General features: G+C 46.5%; 1 protein-coding gene across 4 annotated transcripts in view; it reads right to left on the bottom strand.

Moving 5' to 3' along the window:
- The window catches only part of ZNF236 (zinc finger protein 236), an 88890-nt gene that overhangs the window by 52482 nt on the left and 15791 nt on the right, over nucleotides 1-20617 (bottom strand). For all 4 annotated transcript variants that reach the window (XM_074339816.1, XM_074339817.1, XM_019715556.2 and 1 more), the window contains exons 4-9: nucleotides 11318-11496; nucleotides 8381-8499; nucleotides 7927-8099; nucleotides 6900-7043; nucleotides 4127-4330; nucleotides 3003-3228 (exon numbers count right to left, since the gene is read on the bottom strand). In XM_074339816.1, the coding sequence (XP_074195917.1) occupies nucleotides 3003-3228; nucleotides 4127-4330; nucleotides 6900-7043; nucleotides 7927-8099; nucleotides 8381-8499; nucleotides 11318-11496 (1045 nt within the window). The remainder of the gene's footprint in view (nucleotides 1-3002; nucleotides 3229-4126; nucleotides 4331-6899; nucleotides 7044-7926; nucleotides 8100-8380; nucleotides 8500-11317; nucleotides 11497-20617) is intronic.

Here is a 20617-nt window from a genome sequence, read left to right on the forward strand (position 1 = left end):
GGCACAAGATGAAGAAAGGCAGGCCTCTTGAGCAGATGTGTCAGCCACACTGTCGCACGTGCCAGTGGAACCTGCAAAGCTGTCACCAGGGCAGACGGTGGGCCAGGCGGCTGTTCCCAAGTGACCCTGGACCGCTCACACACACTCGTGCCGGCCAGCCCGGGCCTCCACGGCAGGACTTCCAGCCTAGGGGTGGCTCTTCTGTTCACCCCATCCGCCTGGGAACGCACGCCCGGACTGTGAAGCTGGGGGCCCCCAGGAGCCCACCGCTCTCCCCGCCACACACAGCCACACCCCGCTTTTACAGCAGACGTCCCCGCCTCTGCTTCACGTGGTATCTGAAGTGTCACTCCGACGAGAAGAAAACGACCAGTCTGCTGCTGACTTACTTTGCTTCCGGCAAAGTCACAGGCTGGAGAAGAGCGAAGTCGAGCAGCACGAGGCTCTGAGAATGTCACTGTCACCAAGCGGGCCCGCAGAGGTGAGAGCGGGCAGGACGCGGGGACGTGACGCTGGGCCGGAGACCTGCGGGTCCGCCGACAGGCACGGCGCCTGCACACTGTCTCCAGCCCCCGCAGCGCCCACGGACCTGGCGGACGCACACGCAGCCTCACCTGCGTGAATGGCCCCGCGAACGGGCCCAGTGCCTGCAATGAGAGCACGTGGCCTCCACGCTGGCAGCTCCGGAAACAATTCAGAGGTTCTAGCGGGCAGTCCAGTGGCCTGACGCTACGGTCCTTACACGTGACTTACAGGTAGGTCTCTTCCAGACAGCGAGCTCTACGGCCTGACCCTGCTGCGCCCACGTTGTCTCCGGAACACCAGTGATTCACAAGGAAGCACCTCTCCGTGCCATCCACACCGGTCTTCTCCACACTGCTTTGAGCTCGCTGCAGTATATGCATGGGGGCTGTGCTTCCCAAATGCAGGTGTGGGACACGCAGACAGGCTGCTTTGTGCGACTCAACCTGTTCTGTAAAATGCTGCTGCGACGTACAGCCCAGGTGACCTGGTACCTTCATTTTTTTACTTGAAACTTGAAAGTCCTTTATAAAGACCATGGGTATGGAAAACAGTGTAGTTTTTAAATTACTGAATATAAAATGCTTAACATTTTTAATTTTCTGTCATGTGTACGGACACACAGTATGAAGGAAACACAATAATTGAAACTAGTTTTTGTCTATAGCAATCACATTTCTATCAATTATCCCAACACCAATGTGTAGGCTACCAAAGGGAGTGGTCTCATAAATTAACTGCCAGTGTTATACATTTTTTTAAATAAAAAGTGAAATTGAAAACAGACATACTGGCCAAGCAAACTCAAAAATGGGTCATAAATAAAAAAGGGAAAAAAAGTGAGAGACAGAGAGAAATTAAAAAAGTAACCTAAAATTCACTAGAATTGCAAAAACGTGCTCAGTACTCTACATATGTGTTTAACTTATTCAAGTATTTCCAAATTAATTGGTATAATCTTTACCAACCCTGTAAGCACAGCACTCCACAGTGAGCCCTGCATAACAAGGCCAGCTAGAGTCCCGTTCTGAAACCTCTGTGGGATGCTCGGTGCAGAAGGAAAGCTGATCCGAACATGCACAACACGGCGGGCGACCACTGCTCCTGACGCTTCAGCAAGTCAGGCCTGGCCTTTTGGGGAAGGACCTGTCGCTGTAGCCACGTGAGGGCACATGCAAAGGTTTTAGCAGGACGGGTGCAGACAGCAGCAGCGCTAACACTGTGAAAGGCCTCACGCAGGCTGCGATGGCCACTGTTTAATAGCAGCCGATATTCAGAAATGCAAGGCTGCCCTGTAAGCTGTGAGGCTATCACGTGACTAACAAAATATGTGGCAAGAGCCCCTTTTTCCTTCTTGCCCCCCGGACTCCAGGAAAAGCCTGATGATAAACCGCTTCAATTCCATCATCCTGTTTTCCCTTGGGGGGCGGGGGGGATAGACCCAGGGGAAGAGGACAGCAGGACTCCAGTGCTTTGAGGGTTGAGACCACGATTTTTCCCAACTCCTGTTCACAGTGAGAACAGATGTTCTCAGAAGCGCTGACAGAGATAACAGGTGATCCCATGCTTTGCAACAAGAAAGCCCCTGTCCCCACGACACTGGGGGAGCTAGAACAGCTGTAGCCACTAAGAAAATGTCCTTACAGGGACACTTTGCCCAAAAGACAGGAATCTCCTTTATTCAAGAAAGACATAGCAAAGCCGGCTCCATGCAAAGAGCCGTGCTGACCGTGGGGGTCTTTGGAAGTGAACAGATGTATTCCAGCTGCACACCCCCTGACACGAGACACGGTAGAGTTGAGAAGGGGGGGTGCTCTTCGGGGCCTGGCCCTAAGTGCCCTCCAGAGTGTGGCAGGACGCCCACGTCCTGGATGCAGCTGGCCCATGGGGCAGCATGGCATCAGAAGAGGTGGAGAATCCACGGGATTCCTGCTACAATCAGCAGGAACCAAACGTTACCGTCACGCCAGTTGGCACCAGAAAAGCAGGGCAGGACTGCAATGCCTGCGGGGCCCGTCACAGAGGCTCCAAGGCCAAGGAACGGACCGCTAAGGGTTTCGGGCCGAGGGGCTGCGCTTCGCAGGTCACCAATGGCAGCCCAGGTGGAAAGGAAGGCAGGGAGCTCAGGAGGAGGCTTCAGCGATGCAGCCAAGACGCCTGCACAGGGCAGGGCAGGAAGGACCGGAGCACGAGGGGCCAGGGCTGGTGGGACACGAGGTCAAAGACAACGGAGGTCCAGGCCTCGGAGGACCTGGGACGCAGCAGGAGGGGACTGGAATCGGGAAGAAGGCCGCCCAAGCACAAGGGAGTTTACACATTGATCTCGTGGCTTTTAATGTTAAATGCCTAACAAACACTGTTAGGGAGATACTGGCAACGGTCCACAAACATCACCATTAGAAGAAGAAACAAGGCATGTTTCCTCAAAACACGCAATGTGCCCCCCCACACGTCTAAACATGAAAGCACGTGGACATTACCGGGTAGGAACGGCGACTTCTTCTTGAGGATTTTCTTCTCCTTTCTGTCCAGTTTCTCTGGGCTCTCCTGCCCTGTGTCCTGCTCGGCCTCTGGAGGCCCGGGCGGCTCGCTGGGCACATCGGCGATGTCTGGCTCCTGACCCGGCACGGAAGGCTTGGCAAGGCTGGCGTCGTTGGGGTGTGCTGCAACTGGAATTGAAGACAGCCCACTGTTTTCTAAGGCTTGCTGAGACAGAACAAAACTAGAAGGTTAGGAGATCTGACGGCGTGAACCGGCCTCCCAAGTCAGTCACAAAGACCGAGCCAGCCTCACCACCAGGACGCTCATGCCACCCTCCCAGAAATAAAAGTGTGCACTGCCAAGTGTCATGTGGAAGCCAGACTGCCCCGTCTGGAGGCTGACTCGTTCCTCCTGATACCTGACGTCTCACCTCCACCCAAAACACGGTATGGCAAGCACTGATATTTCTAAATTAAAGGGAGTTGAAATTAATTGTTCTGACTTTTAGGTATTTTACTGAAGACCATTCGGGTTGTGTCTGACAGATCTGGGAATCACTTAAGTTACATTGGATTTACCCTTAAGACATCGGCTGCAGTGACCCCAGGCCAACTTGTCATCACAAGGGCAGAGGAGACAGGTTAGTTTTCACAGTAAGTAAATAAATAAACAAATAAATAGAGAGGAGGGGCAAGGCTGTCTCTGTCTGGAAGTGAAGGCTGAATATAAAGCTGGACTAGATAAGGAAGCGGGAAAGCGCTCTGCGCTCCAGCCTCCAGCCCCAGCCCATGTGCAAGGAACGGCACTCGGACAAGAGCAGCTGTGCTGACTCTCCGAATAATTACAGCAGGACTTCGAGAAAGAATAAGTATGCCCTATGCCTCTGTCCACAGAAGTAGATACAAGCCCCTTCTTTTCAAGTAAATTCACTTACAGAGCAAAATGAGTTTTTTACACAATTTTTAAATGTACAGATTAGTGAATCATTTAGACTCTGCACTGTTCATAAGTAACTCACTAAACTTATTTTGTTTCACCATAACTTTTCAATCGGGACATATTCATCCGTCAGTCATGGCGCCGGGTTGTGACACACAGAGACGAGAGCAGGGACGCGCCTCACCTGTAAAATATCCTGGCTGATTCCCACGGTGATGCTCAGCTGCTGACCAGGCTGAGAGGCCTGGCTGGACTCCACCGGCCCCGGGTCCGAGAGCTCTAGGAGCTGCTGGATGACATCGGTCACGGCCTGTGAATTCTGCTGACTTGAAGCCGATGTGACCTGGGCTTCCGTCTGCTGAAGAGGTAAAGTCTGGAACAGCGTGGCCTAAAAGACAGCAACATTTCATTAAAAACATAAACAGTTACATAACTTGAACTTCAACTTTAAAAAGGAAGGAAACAGGCATACCTTCCCTATGAGCATTAGAATCTAACTACCCCAAACACAAATTTTAAACATGGTGCCTTACTAATTTTCACATTTGGCACAATACTGGCTCTTCAAACATAATCAGGAATTTTTCTACTACAACTTTTTTTAAGCTTTTTAAGTGGTAGCAGACACTATCAATTCAAGATGGGGGACAAAGCACACAAACCTTGTACTCCTGTTAGCTCATTAAAACAAAGGAATAAAAAAGTTACAAAATAAAGAAAGCACCGCGGTCAAAAAATTTAAAAGTTTTCTGGAAAATAGGGGCACTGGGAGAATCGATGGTCTGTAAAACCAGAGCTCAGACTGTCTCAGGGGGGCTGATCTGTCCTCAGAAATGTGGGAACCTGAAGTGCTGTATGAACAAGACAGTGGTGAGCAGGGCAACTGTTCCGTGTCACACGGTCACAGTGAGCAGAGGACCCCGCATATCTGTCAAAACCTGTAGGACACACAGTACAAAGCGTGAGCCCAAACATCAACGGTGGGCTGCGGTCAGGAGTAACAACTCATGATCTGTTCGTGGACTGCAGCAAACGCACCACCCGAGGCGGGGTTAATAACACGCCAGTCTGTGAGCTGGGGCGGGGGAGCCTGTGGGATTCTGGGGCTTCCTAATCAGCTGTTCTGTAAATCTACAAATGCTCTAAAAGTAAAGTCTACTAATGAAAGAAAATAAAGACAGTGGCAAAAATACTTAGGACTGACAACTGTCACAACCCCTTGTCTTCCTTCATACAGCAGATGGCAGTTAAGCACTTACCTTCAGGGAAAAAAAAAAAAAAATGGGGGCTTGACTCTAAAAGTGATAAAAATAAACTATCTGGGAAGAAGTTGGACACCTTTTGTGGCACTTAATTCCCCAAACTAAACAAGAAATCTTAAACCCCAAGTTTAACAGCTGGTTCCCTGGCCAATCACAGTAAAGTGACCCTGGAGATGACCCAGCTCCACTCTGCATGGGAAGGTCACACACAGGTTTACTGCTGTCTCATTCTGACACACAAACAGGACCAAGAATTACATCTGACCCACAGAGAAGTGGGGAGATTACCCAACGTGGGTAACTCAAGGAGCAGAAGAGAACTTTTAAAAGGAAAATACTAATTAGGTTGCAGAGGAAAGTACATCAAACCAGAAAAGAATGTCTTGAAAAAGGAACAATCAAATCACAAAGAAGAGCCTCGAGAAATTAAAAATCGTGATAGCTAAAAAAAATAAAATAAATAAATAAATAAATAAAAATCAATGAAAGAGTCATGAGATAAAACCGTAAGACAAAGCTGAAACCTTTATGAATACAGCAGAAAGGCTAAGAGTGAGCAAAGTGTGGGGCAAAGCCAGAGGCAGAGACCTAGGCCAAGACGCTGTGCCCAGATTCCCTGCCAGCCCAGCCAGACAGCACACAGCCTGGCCAGGCAGGGCGAGGGCAGGACATACACAGGTCTCCACCCAACACTGCACTGCAGTTTTTTACTGAGAATACAAAGCTTTTAAATCACCTGGATTATCATTCCAGGTCTCCACTACATGTGTGTATTTGATCTGCATATTGCCAAAGAAAATGGTGAAAATTCTTATTTGGTGATTTACACACTGAAAATTTTATTTAAAAAATTCTCAGTCCGAAATAGAATTTTAAGACTTAATTATTAGGCTCCAATTATTCTCCCGTTTTAGGACTTATTTACATTTTCGCTGATTGAGATTAAGCTGAGGAATCATCCCAAGCTGCAAATACTGTGAGAAAAGAAAAGAAAAAACAAACACTGAACGAGAACCGCATGTTAGGAATGAACACTGAGCAGGCCATTTTCTACGCTAGAAGGAGGCAGTGCTGCCATAACACAAACCACCAACTAACTGCTTTCATGAACACACTGACACCTCCGAGACATCTGCGCCCAAGGTCAGTGGCTGTTAAAACTTTATGCTTAGATTCTGCCATTCACTAGCAATTGAGAGGCTGAGCTATAGACCCCTATAGAAAAGAACAGAAGTGTTTGTGCTCTGAGTCATCCAACTTTAAATACGTGTACTGGAAAATACAATTTAGTTTGCCAAAAGTCCAAAATCTCAGGAAAAAATTATCAGTCATGTGAGACATGGAAAAGTATATCTTAAAAGGATAATTGATTTTTCAATTATAACAATGATATAGACTATTCAATAATAATAATCAATAACGCTGTAGGAATTACAATTTCCTAAATTAGTGACTACATTTGTCTTATTTTTACTGGTCCAGGTGACAGTCCATAGATCAGGATCATCTAATATTACTCTAAAATTTACGAGACTAATTTTTTTTCACTAATTAGAAAAAAGTAGGACCTTGCCGCTATATAAAAACCTTCCATAGCATCTTTATGGTACTAGATAACATTCCACTTTAAAGGTCACAAGGAAGGTGACCGATTTTGGTAGAAGAACATCCTTGTCGCCCAGCTTACTGACTCACCGTGAAGACGCGAGCAGTCTCCGCAGAGCTCGTCACATGCTGTGGCCCGCCCATATGCATCTTGCTGATGTGTGTGTTCAAGCTCCCTAAACTTTTAAATACACAGCTACACTCTGTGCAGTTATAGGTGGGGCCATTCTTGACCTTAAAGAATGAAACAGAAAAAAAAAACAAAAAACGATTTTACAATTAATTATTAGATAAAAATATTTCAATTGTGACAAATCATAATTTACTGCACCATTACAAATGACAGGAAAAAAATCTAACCCTTTAACATTACATTTTCTTTTAAATTATGTAACTCTAGAATCAATGACCCATCTATCTCTCTTTAATCAATATCGCCAGTATACGATTAACTGAAATATTAGAGTCTTTTCTATATTAGAATTGGTTTAGGAGTGAAAAAACATAGTTTGTAGTTATTAGTTTGTAGTTATTATAACTTAGGGAAAATGAAATGCCTGGCGTATGTTCTCAGTTTCCTAAGCAGGTAAGCACACTGCCCAATAGTGAAGGCTAGAAGTTAGATATAAAAACACCTCTAAGCCTTTTTTGAGCTAAAACATTCAAGTAGGAAGGATTCGTACGTGTACATTTTTCATCAGCAGTTGCAGTATTCCACATCAGCGGCTACTTCTCCAAACGGTGAGGCAGCCCACATGGACCAGAGAGCAGCAAGGGGAACAGGCTGGGAGCCGCAGAGAGGGCACTCAGCCTGCTCCCGCCACGTGGGGTCAGGCCCACCTGGGTCACTGCAATGATGATACTGGCTCAAAAACTGACCGCCCGCTCTGAACCTGGATGATACTTCCAGTCTATCCCTAACAGCCTATGGAGAGCCCAATTTCAGGCTTTTGATTCATTGCAGGATCAAGTGGTATTTAGCCTCTAATCTTTGGAGGCCGATTCGGGAGCAGCTCAGTCTGTCCCACCATGGGGTGTCTCAGGGACTCCCGGAGGGGGTTTCCCAAAGTTGGGGGCACTACTGAGCATGTGTCTGCAGCCCCCGCGCCAGGCTCACCTCCGAGTGGACTCTCTGCACGTGGGACTGGAGATTCCCTTTCTGAGAAAAGGCAGCAGGACAGAAGGCACAGGCGTGGGGCTTTTCACCTGTATGCTTAATCATGTGGGTCTGCAGCGCCCCCTTCTGGTTAAAGGCTTTTCCACACTCACTACATTTAAAGGGCCTTTCACCTAGAGAGGGAGGAAAATGGTCAAACAGAAGTGCGTTTGATGAGAGCATCTGCCGGATTAAAAGAGGAATACACACGCTACACACACGCTCGACCCCAAATCATCCCTCCGGCCAGAACACCTCCCGCAACTGAGGACTCATGCACCCGACCGCCCAGCCCAAACCTCAAAATGAAACCAGGACAAAGAGCAAAGGATGGGAAGCCAGGACTAAGTCCCAGGCGCACTTCCTCCCATTGGAGCCACAGCCCAAGCCCTTCACAGGGAAGCGTATTTCATACCTGTGTGGATCCTAATGTGGCGAGTTAACTGACTCGGCTTCTGAAACGTCTTTCCACAGTGTGGGCAAGAGTACGTGAAGCCACTCCTGTCGACGTTCCGATTGTACGACCGGGACACCCTAATGTGAAATGGGGGTGGGGGTGCTCATTAAGTCGCCTCCCTTGTGTCACTGGGTCAAAAGTAAAGCCCCACCGGAAAGCTTAGCTGGCTGTCACGAGAACATGCTTCAGTGAGAAATCGGTCCCATGTGTGTTCTACACGCACGTGTGAGCACACACATTACTAGTTCTGTGTACGCAGTATCATATAACGTCATCTTTTCCGTATCTAACGAAAAGAGAAACATAGTCTGTTTGAGATTCCTGGGGGGAGGAGGGAGCACCTGTAACTGCACGGGCGTGAGTCGGGGCTGCCCGCACCCCGTGCCTTGCTCTCAGTGCCACCTAGATGCGTGATCTCCCCAGTGCCACCGCCAGCAGCTCTGACTCCACCTCGGAGTGCCAACGCCAGCCCTCTAACTCTGCGCAACCTCCTTCCTCATGGACGGCTGGGCAGTTGCTCAAACCTAGTGGGTCACAAACAGAATTCTTCCTTTATTCCCCACCTACTCCTCTCCATGATGGGAAATGGCAGTTCCCAGCTGAGCAAGTTTCAGCCTGAGGAGTCACGCTGGATTCTCCCTCAGCCCTGACCTCAAGTCCATCTCCAAGAGCTGCTGGTTTCACTCCAAAACACCCCAAAGAAGCTCCCACCTTGCCTACTGCAGCCACTACCACAGTCATCGAACAGTGTCACCTTCCCACTCACTGGTCCACCGGTCTGCCCAGCATACCCCAGCAGCCAGCCCTAAGGTTTGGGAAGCCCATTCCTGTGTGTAAAACCCTTCGACAGCTTCCACTGCACCTGCGATGGAAACCTCATTTCCAGGGTGGGCGCCAAGGTCCTAAGCCCCAGGCCCGCCTCCTTCAAACTTGGCCACAGCACCTCCCTCCTGCCCTGTGGGCTCCCTTCGACCTGCACCAATACAATTTCACCCCCTCTCACCATGAGCACTAGCTGAAATGGTCACACTGACTAATCCATCCACTCGGTCACTGTCTGTCTCCCCTACTCAATGACAGCTCCGTGAGCATGAGGCCATCTGTCTGGCTTGTCCCTCAGCCCCAGAGACCCAGAGCCAGTGTTGTCTAGTACATGATGACCACCGAAATATCTTCAGTCACTTCTCCCAAGACTGCAGAGATACCAAATGTGCCTGTGTTAAAACTTCACCAAAAAAAAAATCTATTATGTACTGTGGATGCATTATATTTGAGGTTTAAAAATGACTGAACTAATGAAGTATTAGGAGGGCTCCATCTCAGTCAACAGGCTCAATGAAGCGGCTAGGAACGCTGATGACATGGAGCTGCTCGGCCCCCACGCCCACGAGCATGAGTGGGTCGTGCAAAGCCTTATAAACTTTATTAACTAACTGGCGTGGCATGTGTGCTGTTGTTAGGAAGTACTGACGTGCTGGAATGATGCACGCCAAATTGACACAGCAGTGGTTAAAAAGGGCACCGTTGCTGGCTTTACAGCTTGCCAAGGAAATCAGCTCAGGAAGCGACAAGTGACCATCAGTGGTCTCTAACTTGAACACAAAGGGCCAGGGAGGGCTCTGCATTCAATTTCATGAAGAAAAGGAAATGTCAGTAACAAGATAGCATCAGGACTAGGTCAAGTATGAAATTCTGAAAGGCACGTTACGTTGTGCTAGGAATAAATGTATATATATATTGAAATATAGGAACAGATGTTAATATTATGAGCTCTAAAACCAGACTATTGGGGTTTAAGCCCCTAATGCTATAAAACCTTGGGAAAGTTCTTGGTATCTCTTTTTCACTTAGGTTTTCTCATCTCCAAAGTGGGAACATGAAAGTACCTGGTCTGCTAGGGTTGTTTTACACATACCACTTACATACAGGCTAAGCAGTGTTGGGCACATATGCGTTCTAAACAGGCAATATAAATAAACCAACCCATTAAAAAGGGAGCTAATATGGCCCTTGTGAATCCACTTTACACACTGTTACCTGCCCATACAAACATACTTCCTGTACTTTGTTCTACAATCTTTAACCTTCAAATCCAGCTAAAACTTTCTACCTTTACAGCTTGACAGCTATTTTCAGTTGCTGAGCTCATCTTTGCTACTGTAGACATGACAACACGTCACAAAGGCCATCCTGGCACCCAGGTGGCGTCCCACTGTAGACGTGACACGTCACAAAGGCCATCCTGGCACCCCAGGTAGCGTCCTAGTCCTACTGTAGACGTGACGACATGTCATAAAGGCCATCCTGGCACCCAGGTGGCATCCCACTGTAGACCTGATGACACGTCACAAAGGCCATCCTGGCACCCAGGTGGCATCCCACTGTAGACCTGATGACACGTCACAAAGGACATCCTGGCACCAGGTAGCGTCCTACTGTAGATGTGACACGTCACAAAGGACATCCTGGCACCCCAGGTGGCATCCTACTGCAGACGTGATGAGATGTCACAAAGGACTTCCTGGCACCAGGTAGCGTCCTACTGTAGACGTGATGACACATCACAAAGGACATCCTGGCACCAGGTAGCGTCCTACTGTAGACGTGATGACACATCACAAAGGACATCCTGGCACCAGGTAGCGTCCTACTGTAGACGTGATGACACATCACAAAGGACATCCTGGCACCAGGTAGCGTCCTACTGTAGACGTGATGACACATCACAAAGGACATCCTGGCACCCCAGGTAGCGTCCCAGTCCTACTGTAGACGTGACGACACGTCACAAAGGCCATCCTGGCACCAGGTGGCAGCTGTGTTCTTGCTTCGACAGCAGCCAGTGGCGTCCAGCATCCCAGCAGCATGCCACCCGCAGCCCCAGCGCAGGTGCACCTGACTTTGTAGTGCGTCTTCGTGTGCTCCTTCAGCTGCGCGGACGTGGCGAACTCTCTCCCGCAGGCCTTGCACGAGTGCACGCGGTTCTTGGCCAGCTCCTGCCGGTGCTCCTCCATGTGGATGGCCAGCTGGCTCTGCAGGGTGAACTCATCCCCACACTCGGAGCAGATGAGGTTCTGCAGAAGGAAGACACGAGCAGAGCACGCATTCCAGAACCACGCTGCCACGGGTCCACGCAGATTATACTTCCCTCTGGGACAAACACTACTTTCACCTCTCAAAAATACATTGTGTCCAAATATCAATATGTACAAATTATTCCATTGTTGGCAGAAAAAGACGGAAACACAGGCAAGAGGATGAGAGAATAACACAATTTTTGAGCAAAGTGAATTGTTACAAGTTGGCTGTCGGTGACTGGCATTTTGTCCATCTGTGCTGTGACATTAGAAGCAGGATGACTCCAATACCACCATAGGGTCAGGAAAGAATTTAAGATTATAGTTTGATAGACTACCTCAAGAACATGACAGCTGATAAAGGTTTACATGGAAACACCTATCATGCTTTCAATTTAGCTTATAGGCAGTTGATGACAGAGAAGTCTAGGCCTCTGTCCAGACATGGCCTGCTGAGCACCAGAGACAGGCCGTCTGAACGGGGCTGTGCAGGAAGCGTGACCTACAGAGAATGCAAAGTCTTACTGCAAAAAAGAAAGAACATAAAATAGCTCAAAGACTTGTCATATTTGAATTATAGTATTTTGGGTATATTTTATTAAGTAAAATATCTTAAAATTTATTTCATCTGCTTTTTGAAAACCTTTTCAATGTGGTTCCTGTAACATTCAATTAATTCCTCATTTTCCGATTAGATTCCCGACCAGATGTTGTGGAGTTGGGTCGGGATTCCCCTTGAGGCTGCCAGTTACTAGTTGCACATCCAGGTGAGTTAGTCATTCCAAGGCCGTGGAATGGGGACGTCAGTAACACCTGCCGTCACTTAACACCTTAACTACAGTGGCGTCCAATGACGCGTGAGGGGGCCGAGTCATGCATGGCACTGAGGAAGTGCCCAGTAGGGGCTCTGCCCAGTAGGAACTGCTGACGTGGCACACGGCTCAGTGCGTTCACTCATTTGGAATGCCACACAATTATTTACTTAGATGGTCCTCAAAACATGTCCAAACATGAAGAAAAGATGAGTGTAACGTGCCAATGAACATAACCGTTATTCCCAAATAACGAAATGGACAGCTATTTCTTTCCATCAGACTTTCTTCTAATTACTGTGCATAGCAGCCTTGGACATGTAGGAAATGTACTAACATGAGGTTTTTTACTCACACTACTCAGAGCATCCTTTGCAGAAAAAGACGAGGATGAATGGAATATTTTGAGCAATCTGATAATGATTTCAACTTAAATAACTTTAAAATAGCATTATCATATAATAATTTAAGGAAATAACAAATGACTAGATTCTCAATATCTTGATAATAAAGAAAATTCTTTCTAGGACACTGTTAAAAAGAAAAAAAGAAAAATACCTAATGTAATTTGCTGCATCTCTTAAAAAAAAAAAAAAAGACCTCCGTACTCCTAAATTTTTAAGGCAAAATGTTCGTTTTTCACTAACAACTCCACTAAGTCCCCAGTCTTGTAGATATGAAACAAACCTGACGTTTTACCCTCCCATCCCCGCCCTGTATTCTTTGTTGCTCCAGCTCAGATCTGTCCTTTTTTAATTTACTTTCTTACCAAATGATCAGATTAGTATATTCCAGGAGGTATCTACATGAAAGTACTTAGATATTTTTCAGATCTTCTGAGTGACAACTCCAGGTTATGTACAATTTGTTCATACAGTGAAAGCAAAGTTAAGTATACCCTGGGCCACAGTCAAAACAGGCTACAAAACAGAAAGTTTCATCACTGTCACCTGCCTTCTGTCCAGCAAGCCAAGGAGCGTGAAGCCCCCCCTCCCTCTCATGAGCTGGCAGCACCTCAGAGGGGTCGGGTGAAGGGCACCAAAGCTCCAGGCAGCTGACAGCCTTCCCACCTTTCCATTCTCTACATTCAGAGCTAATGCCAAGCCCTCTAGCTGGAAGCAGTAGTTTGCTTCTCCCCTAGGCAGGCTGTGCTGAGTGTTCTCTCTGATGGCTAAGCGGCAGGCAAAAGTCATGGAGGGTCATGCATGGAATTTTCCAATTCTCTAATCAGATTCCACCCTGCATGATACATACTGTCTTGGGCTCCTCTCTGGAGCACTCACCCTGTTGTCCCCACTCCCACAGGGCACAGGACTGGCCGTTCTCCAGCTCCACTCACTGACAGGCACACTTTCCCTTCTCCTGTCTCCAGGGCTAAAACACGCTCCTTCGTCCGCCCCAGCATGGAAAGGAGCCATGCTTCCTTTCCTTTAGGAGTTTGCCTCTGTAGACCTCAACCCACAAGGTCAATGGAAAGCCCAGCCCAGAAAGCCGCTCTTCTCCGGCACCTTCTGCGCCTGGCCCTGTCACAGTCCATATGTACGAGCCACCATGACGTCCAATAAGCAGGGACAACTGCCTTCTGTGAGCATGTGTATGCCTGCGCCATGCTCCCAAACATCCCTTAAAGGAAGAGATTTACTCAATAAAAGGTGGGAACTCCAGCACTTCTGTTTATTTTAATAAAATATTCCCAAGTGATTTAAAACCTACAGTAATTTTCCTAGTTTACTTCCCTGGTTTTGAGATTTATTTTTACAGACTAGGGACCACGACAGACATGGGACAGTTAATCTTAATTGAGCAGTAAGGAAAAATTAGCTTACAGTGTTTTATAAGTAAAAATTCAAAACTGGAACCTTAAACTAAAAACGTAATTATAGTTCATCAGTACACATAAGAAAATATGTTTAGAAATTATTTCTAACTCAATGTTAGTAAAGTAAACGTTACATACAATATCTCATCTAAACCTCCAGGTCCCCATGGTACCCACGGCAATCCCTCAGGCCTCCAAGCTTTGCCCGACCCACCGCCCCAAGCTGCTGGCTCAGCTTAGCTTCAGACGGCCCTTCCGAGGGTTCTCTGACAAACAATAAGCAGTGAACACTTCAGAAAGTAACCCTTTCACCAGCCTCCACATGCTGAGTTTCTGCTCTATACCGGGATCTGTGTGGGCCCTTTCACGTTTCTTGGAGACAATGCGTCATTAGATCGTGCTGTTTTTAAGCATTTACAATCTGTCTTGTAGTTTGTGTGGTCAGACCATCCGTCCATCGTCACGGGCACTTCAGAGGTGAAGCTGGCCATTTTATTCTTTGCTGGCTGCTTCCTCCAGTCCTTATTCCTCTGCTACTCTTTTCTTGCCCTCCTGGATTCATTTTTAGAATTTCTCAGAATTCGCTGTGGTTTATTTGTACTATTTTTGAGTGCATTGCTTTGTGTGGTTTCCTCAGAGGCTTGTCCAGGTGTTACGACACACCTACACGACTGCAGTCTGCTGACATCACACCATCCCACGCTCAGGGAAGGGCAGACACCTTGTTTCCACTCAGGTCCTGATAGCCCTCTCCGCTCCCCCAAATATAATTCTCCTCAGTATTTCCTCTATGCACACTAAGCACACCAGATAATTTTTGTTTCAACCATCAAGTATGATGTAAGAATCCAGGAGGAAGAATATGTATTATATTCACCCGGTTTCATTTTACTCATTCCGCAAGTTTGCATTAGTCAGCGTTCTCCAGGGGCACAGGGAGAAAGCTGTTATACGGAATTGGCTGACACGAGTGTCCCACCATCTGCAGTGCGGCAGCCAGCGGGAGGAGGCCAGTCCTTCTGTTCTATTAAGGCCCCCAACTGACTGGTTAAGATCCACCCACAATACAGAGGGAAGTCTACTTCAAGTTCACTGATTTAAATATTAATCGCATCCAAAACCATCCTCCAGGTTGACCACAGAACTGACCATCACACTGTTCTCTGCTTTCTGGAGTTCCAGGCCTCCTTCTGTTCCCATTTCGGTTCTGTGTACGTAACTTCCTTCAGCCATTATTTAAGGGGAAGTCTGCTAGCAACACATTCTATGAGTTTTCCTTCATCTGAAAATGGCTATTTCCCCTTCATTCCTGAAGGCTATTTTCACCACATACAGAATTCACGACTGACAGTTCTTTTCCTCAAGAATTTAAAAATGTGTTGCTTCCTTCTGGCCCCCATGGATTCAGATGAGAAACTCACTGTCACCAGAATTGCGGTATCCCAGAGGCCATCGATCATTTCTCTGCAGCATCTTTCAAGATCGTTTATCTTCAGTTTTCAAATGTTTATGATGTGTCTTGGTGTAGATTTCTTTGGATTTATCCTATTTTTGATTTATTAAGCTTCCTGAATGTGTAAATTATGCCGTTTACCAAATCTGGGTAATTTTCTTCAAATATATTTTCAACTCCACACTCTTTCTCCCGTCCTACAACTCCTTTGAATCAAATGTGGGAGCTTCAAATTTCCCTGAGGCTCTGTTAATTTTTTTCAATCTATTTTTTTTTTCTGTTGTTTGGCTTAAGTAATTTCTACTGATCTGTCTTAAGGTTCACCAATGCTCTCTTCTGTCTTTTCCATTCCATTGTTGCGCCCTTCAATTGAATGCTTTATTTCAACCACGGGATTCCTCAGTTCAATAATTTCCCTTTGGTTCTTCTATCTTCCATCTATTCTAGTTTTCACTTGTTTCAAGACAATCCATAAGGCAGCTTTACAATGGCTGTTTTAAAGTCCTTGCCAAATAATCCCAACATCCAGGTGATCTGCTATCTTTTCTCACTGGAGTTGGGAACCACTGGTTCTTGTCATGATGAGTGATTCTCAGTTGTATCCTGAACATTCAGGGTATTATGCTGGGAGACTCTGGAGCTTAGCTTATCTTTCAGTTTCAGTCACCTGTTTACATGCAGCACAGAGCCAGGTGGGGGTAGCGGCTCACCTCGCAGGGTCCCATGACACCAGGCAGGGGAAGTACATTTTGCTTGCATCACCTGGTTAAGTGTCACTGCTGCCAAGTGGGCTGGGACTCAGCTCCCCACGACCTACGGACACTCCTCTAGCAGGGGAGCAAAACACTGACTGCTCCTATGGGCAGATGATAAAAGGTCAGCTCCTAGCTTGGCTCTGTTGATGCCATCAGGCAGGGATCTGGGTGCTGCCTTCTTCTGCCAGGAGACGGATGTGCAATTAGCTCCTGACTTAATCCCAGGGAGTCAGGGGATCACAGGGCCGTCTGCTTCTCAGGGACAGGGGCCAGGATGCGTTGGGAGATCACTCTCTATACAGTCTGGCCAAGCACTTCTTCAGTTGGTATTTGGCTGGAGTAGGGTGGGGATCGTCAAAAAGATTTTGTTGTTGGACCATATTTTCGGCACTTTAGGCTGAGGGGAGCCTGCTTTCCTTGGAGCGTTTTCACCTATGCCTGTTGGCAGAAGGCCACACGTTTCTCCAGCACCCTGTCCAGCTGTCCAAGAGGAAAAACAGAAGCCCAGGGAACTCACTGCCACATTGTCCCTCAGCCCTGAAACCCTCGGCTGCCAGCCTTCTTTCCAACTTCCAGAGTCTTTCTCTATCTGTTAGTTGTATTATCTCTACATTTTTTTAGTTATAAGACGGGGAACCTGGGATAAAAGGGCTGCTCTGTCTTACCTGAAATCTTTAGATTTTTTTAAACGTGACTAAAGGCTAGTAATTATTCCTGTAGTTATTACTAATATACCATATTCAAATCAATGAACTGAGAAATAAAAGCATACAAAATAGACAAAGATAGCCAAAAATGTATTATTGGAACATATGTGGGAAAGACTAACAATTGTGCTCCACTATCTAGTCTTCTTTTCTCACACAGTAAGAGAGCTCTTGGCTGAATACAGGCTACCCGACGACAAGCTCTATTTCCCAGCCCTTCTACCTACAAGGTGACCCTGTGTGATGACTGTGTTCTGTGCAGTGGGAAATCAGCAGAGCTGAGAGCCAACTTCTGGATCATTCCTTTAAAGGGCAGAAGTGTGTCCCCTTCCTCCATCTCTGCATTGCAAACCATGTGACAGAAGTAACGTTCAAATAGACAGAGCAAGTAGAGTCCTGGACAATCTCAGATAACACCAGATTGTTGGGTGAGAGGAAAAACTAAACCTGCAACCTAGTACAACCACTAAAAAGAAGAGAGAGCAAGCACCCTGTTTCACTACTGTCGACACATTTTCCCATCTGAAATAAGTACAGCAGAGGCTTTTCTGAACTCTGCTCACGTAAAATGCCTGCTCCTGAAACCTGTTCAGCGTGGGGTTGCTAAGGTCAGCTTACTGAACATCACGTCCCGACTTCCAGAATCCTTCTCCCTGTGTGGCAAGAAGCTAAAGCGTGCTCATAGCTTCCATTACCAGCTTCAAACCACAGTTATGAAAAAGCCTCTTTTCTGACTATTCCACCTTTTTCTTCTCCTATGATTATTTGTTGATCTGAGAAAGAATCTGTTATATTCAAAGAGAGGAAATAGAAGATGGGTTCATAGCAATAAAAATGTAAAGTCACCTAATTTCAGGAAACACACTTCTCAAAGGCCTTTTGGGGAAAAAAAAAATAATGAGTCGAAAACTATGGTATGTTTACATTCTTACAACCACGACAGTAAAAGAACAAGACAGCTGGAGTTTAACCAATAAACCAAGAGCTCAGCCAAGACCAGGCTGCGCAAGTTCCCACGTCAGCCGCCTGCACAAGGAGGGGCGCCCACCTCAGGAGATGACGTCAGAACAAAGCTAAACAACAACAACAAAAACAGACAGAGGCAAATGAAGTAACCAGTAGGCAGTCATCACAGGTAGGAGGGCTACGAGCTCCACTTGGGAAACAATCTGAAAAGAATTTAGACAAAAGAATTTAGAAGCGAAACATACAACGAAGAGTACGAGTTTGAGACTAATGTATACAAACCTAGGAACTTCTGGAAATGATAAATTATGCTATTTCTCTTTTCCGTTACGGAGGAAGCCAGAGTACCTTTTTAAAGGTACAGCTGAAGAAACATGAGAATGGAGCATGTGAAGCCACTGTCCTGGTGACCGGTGCAGATGGGTCTGAGGCTGGATCAAGTGAGTGGCCTCGGTTTCAGGGCCATATCTGCTCTTTCCTGTCATGCTAACACCAGAATGTGCAGTGTGTGCAGAGCGGCTTCAGCCTTCTTCACCGCGTGTGCTCCCACGGTCATCCTGACTCCTTTGTTATCCCACAGCATCCGCTTCACACATCCTAAGCTTGATGCAGACAAGCATCTCCTCTGGCACCCTGGAGATGGGCAAGGTACGGAAAGCTCCACACACGCCCCGACCCACGCATTTATTCCATGTAATATAACCCATCATTTGTCCCATCAGGCTCCACTCCCATTTCCCAAAACAGGATCCCACACCCATCTCCAACCCCCTCATCCTTCTGAGGAGACAGAGCAAGGTCTCCATTTCACAGGAGGCCAGCCTGTGAGCGAGGCAATCAATGTTCCATGAAAGTGACAGACACATCAGCAAGCCTGGGGATGGCCAACCTTCTCAAGGGAAATGCAAGACTCAACAACTGTGCGATGCCACACAGACGACTAGCTTGACACAGCTCAGTTTTGATAACATCACATTTTTGTGCAACTGGTTTCCAGTAAATGCTGTGTTACAAAGCAGGCGCTGAGTGAAAATCGTGTGGAACAGGAGATTCCAGGGCTTCAAGAGGTGTGCAGTACCAGGCCATGTGTGTCGGGCCGCAAATGACCAGTAAGTTAATAAGACGTAAATACTTCTCAGGCTGCTTGCATCTAATGACTTCATAAACAGAACTCGTAGGTTTTGGCCTCAGTGAAAAACTTACTGAGACACTAAGACTAAAGAAGCTGGGACTGAGAGAGAAATCTGCTCGAAAACAGCAGCAGTGCTTCCGTTCCGCCATGAGACCTGCACGCTCACCCCCGTCTGAGCCCTTCTCCTTTCCTAGGGTCACAGGGAGAGCAAGCACGTCCGTCTGAAACTCACCTACGCTTACTACTCACCCGTTGTCTCTCCGGATGGAGACCTCTGAAGATGGATTATTATAGCAATGCTCAATTCTTGAGTGTAAGTGATAAAGGGGAAAGTGTCTTTGTTTTTAGGGGATATATACTAAAGTAGTTGGAGGTGAAGTAGGAACATGATGTCTGCAAGTTACTTTAACTGGTCAGAAATGGTAGGGGCGATGGGGTGAGAGCTGGGAAATTTTAACAGTTGGGAAACCCAGGTAAAGGGTTCATTGTCTTTAAGTATTCATTGTACCATTCTTTCAAGTGTGAAATTTTTTAAAATAAAAAAGTTAGAGGGATAAGCTATCACTACATATTTTTATGGCAACAATCAAAAGGTCATTTTATTTTAAACCACCCAGGTGGTACTTGAAATCAAAGCACAACAAAACAAAATCTTATGACAGAATTACAATGTGTAGATAAGGTTGTATACCTGAAAACCCAAAGAAAATCTGGTAGGATGGCAGGCTACAAAACAAATATGCAAAAATACACTGCTTTCCTATAGTCCAATAACAAACAATATAAAACTGAGAGACCTCCCAGAATGATATTAATAAAAATCTTAAAACATTTAAGAATAAATTTAAATAATGTACTGAATTCATAAGAACAAAACATTACTGAGTGATGTTTTGACAATAAGATTCAATTTTGTAAACATGTTCAATTTTCCCCAGGAACAATCTAAAATAAAAACTCAATGCAATCAAAATAAAAACACTAACTGAATTTTAAGTAGGCAAAGTTCTAAAGTTCACATTCATAAAGCAGAAAAGGAAAGTAAAAAGCATGAAAACATTTGCTTAGCATTACAAAAGAGAAAGCAAAGACAAACCAGAAAAACAAGGTGTTTTGGCCTCCTCCCCAGGTGGCCCAGGGGAGCAGGTGGGGATGTCTCCCTGAGTGCTTCTGGTTTCTATGATTCTGTCTTCTAAGAATAAATTAATATCCAAATATTCATAACCTAACTGCACAGCACTCAATCCCTACTCTGCTTTGGGCTGTCTGTGGTCTCACTAAGCTGCCCAAATGGAGGGCAGTTACTTGAGGGCTGTGGTTCAGGAGAAAGGGACAGGGGAGAGGCCTGGCACAGAAAGCAAACTGGATCAAAGGCCCTGCACTCACCTAAAAGCCTGCCCTGCAGTGGCATGGGCCACGCAATGCAACATGGAAGGATTTCAGAGGAATAAGGATTGAGCAAAGGGCTCAAGGA

This window comes from Rhinolophus sinicus, linkage group LG09 (assembly GCF_036562045.2).
Source record: "Rhinolophus sinicus isolate RSC01 linkage group LG09, ASM3656204v1, whole genome shotgun sequence".
Classification (NCBI taxonomy): Eukaryota; Metazoa; Chordata; class Mammalia; order Chiroptera; family Rhinolophidae; genus Rhinolophus; species Rhinolophus sinicus.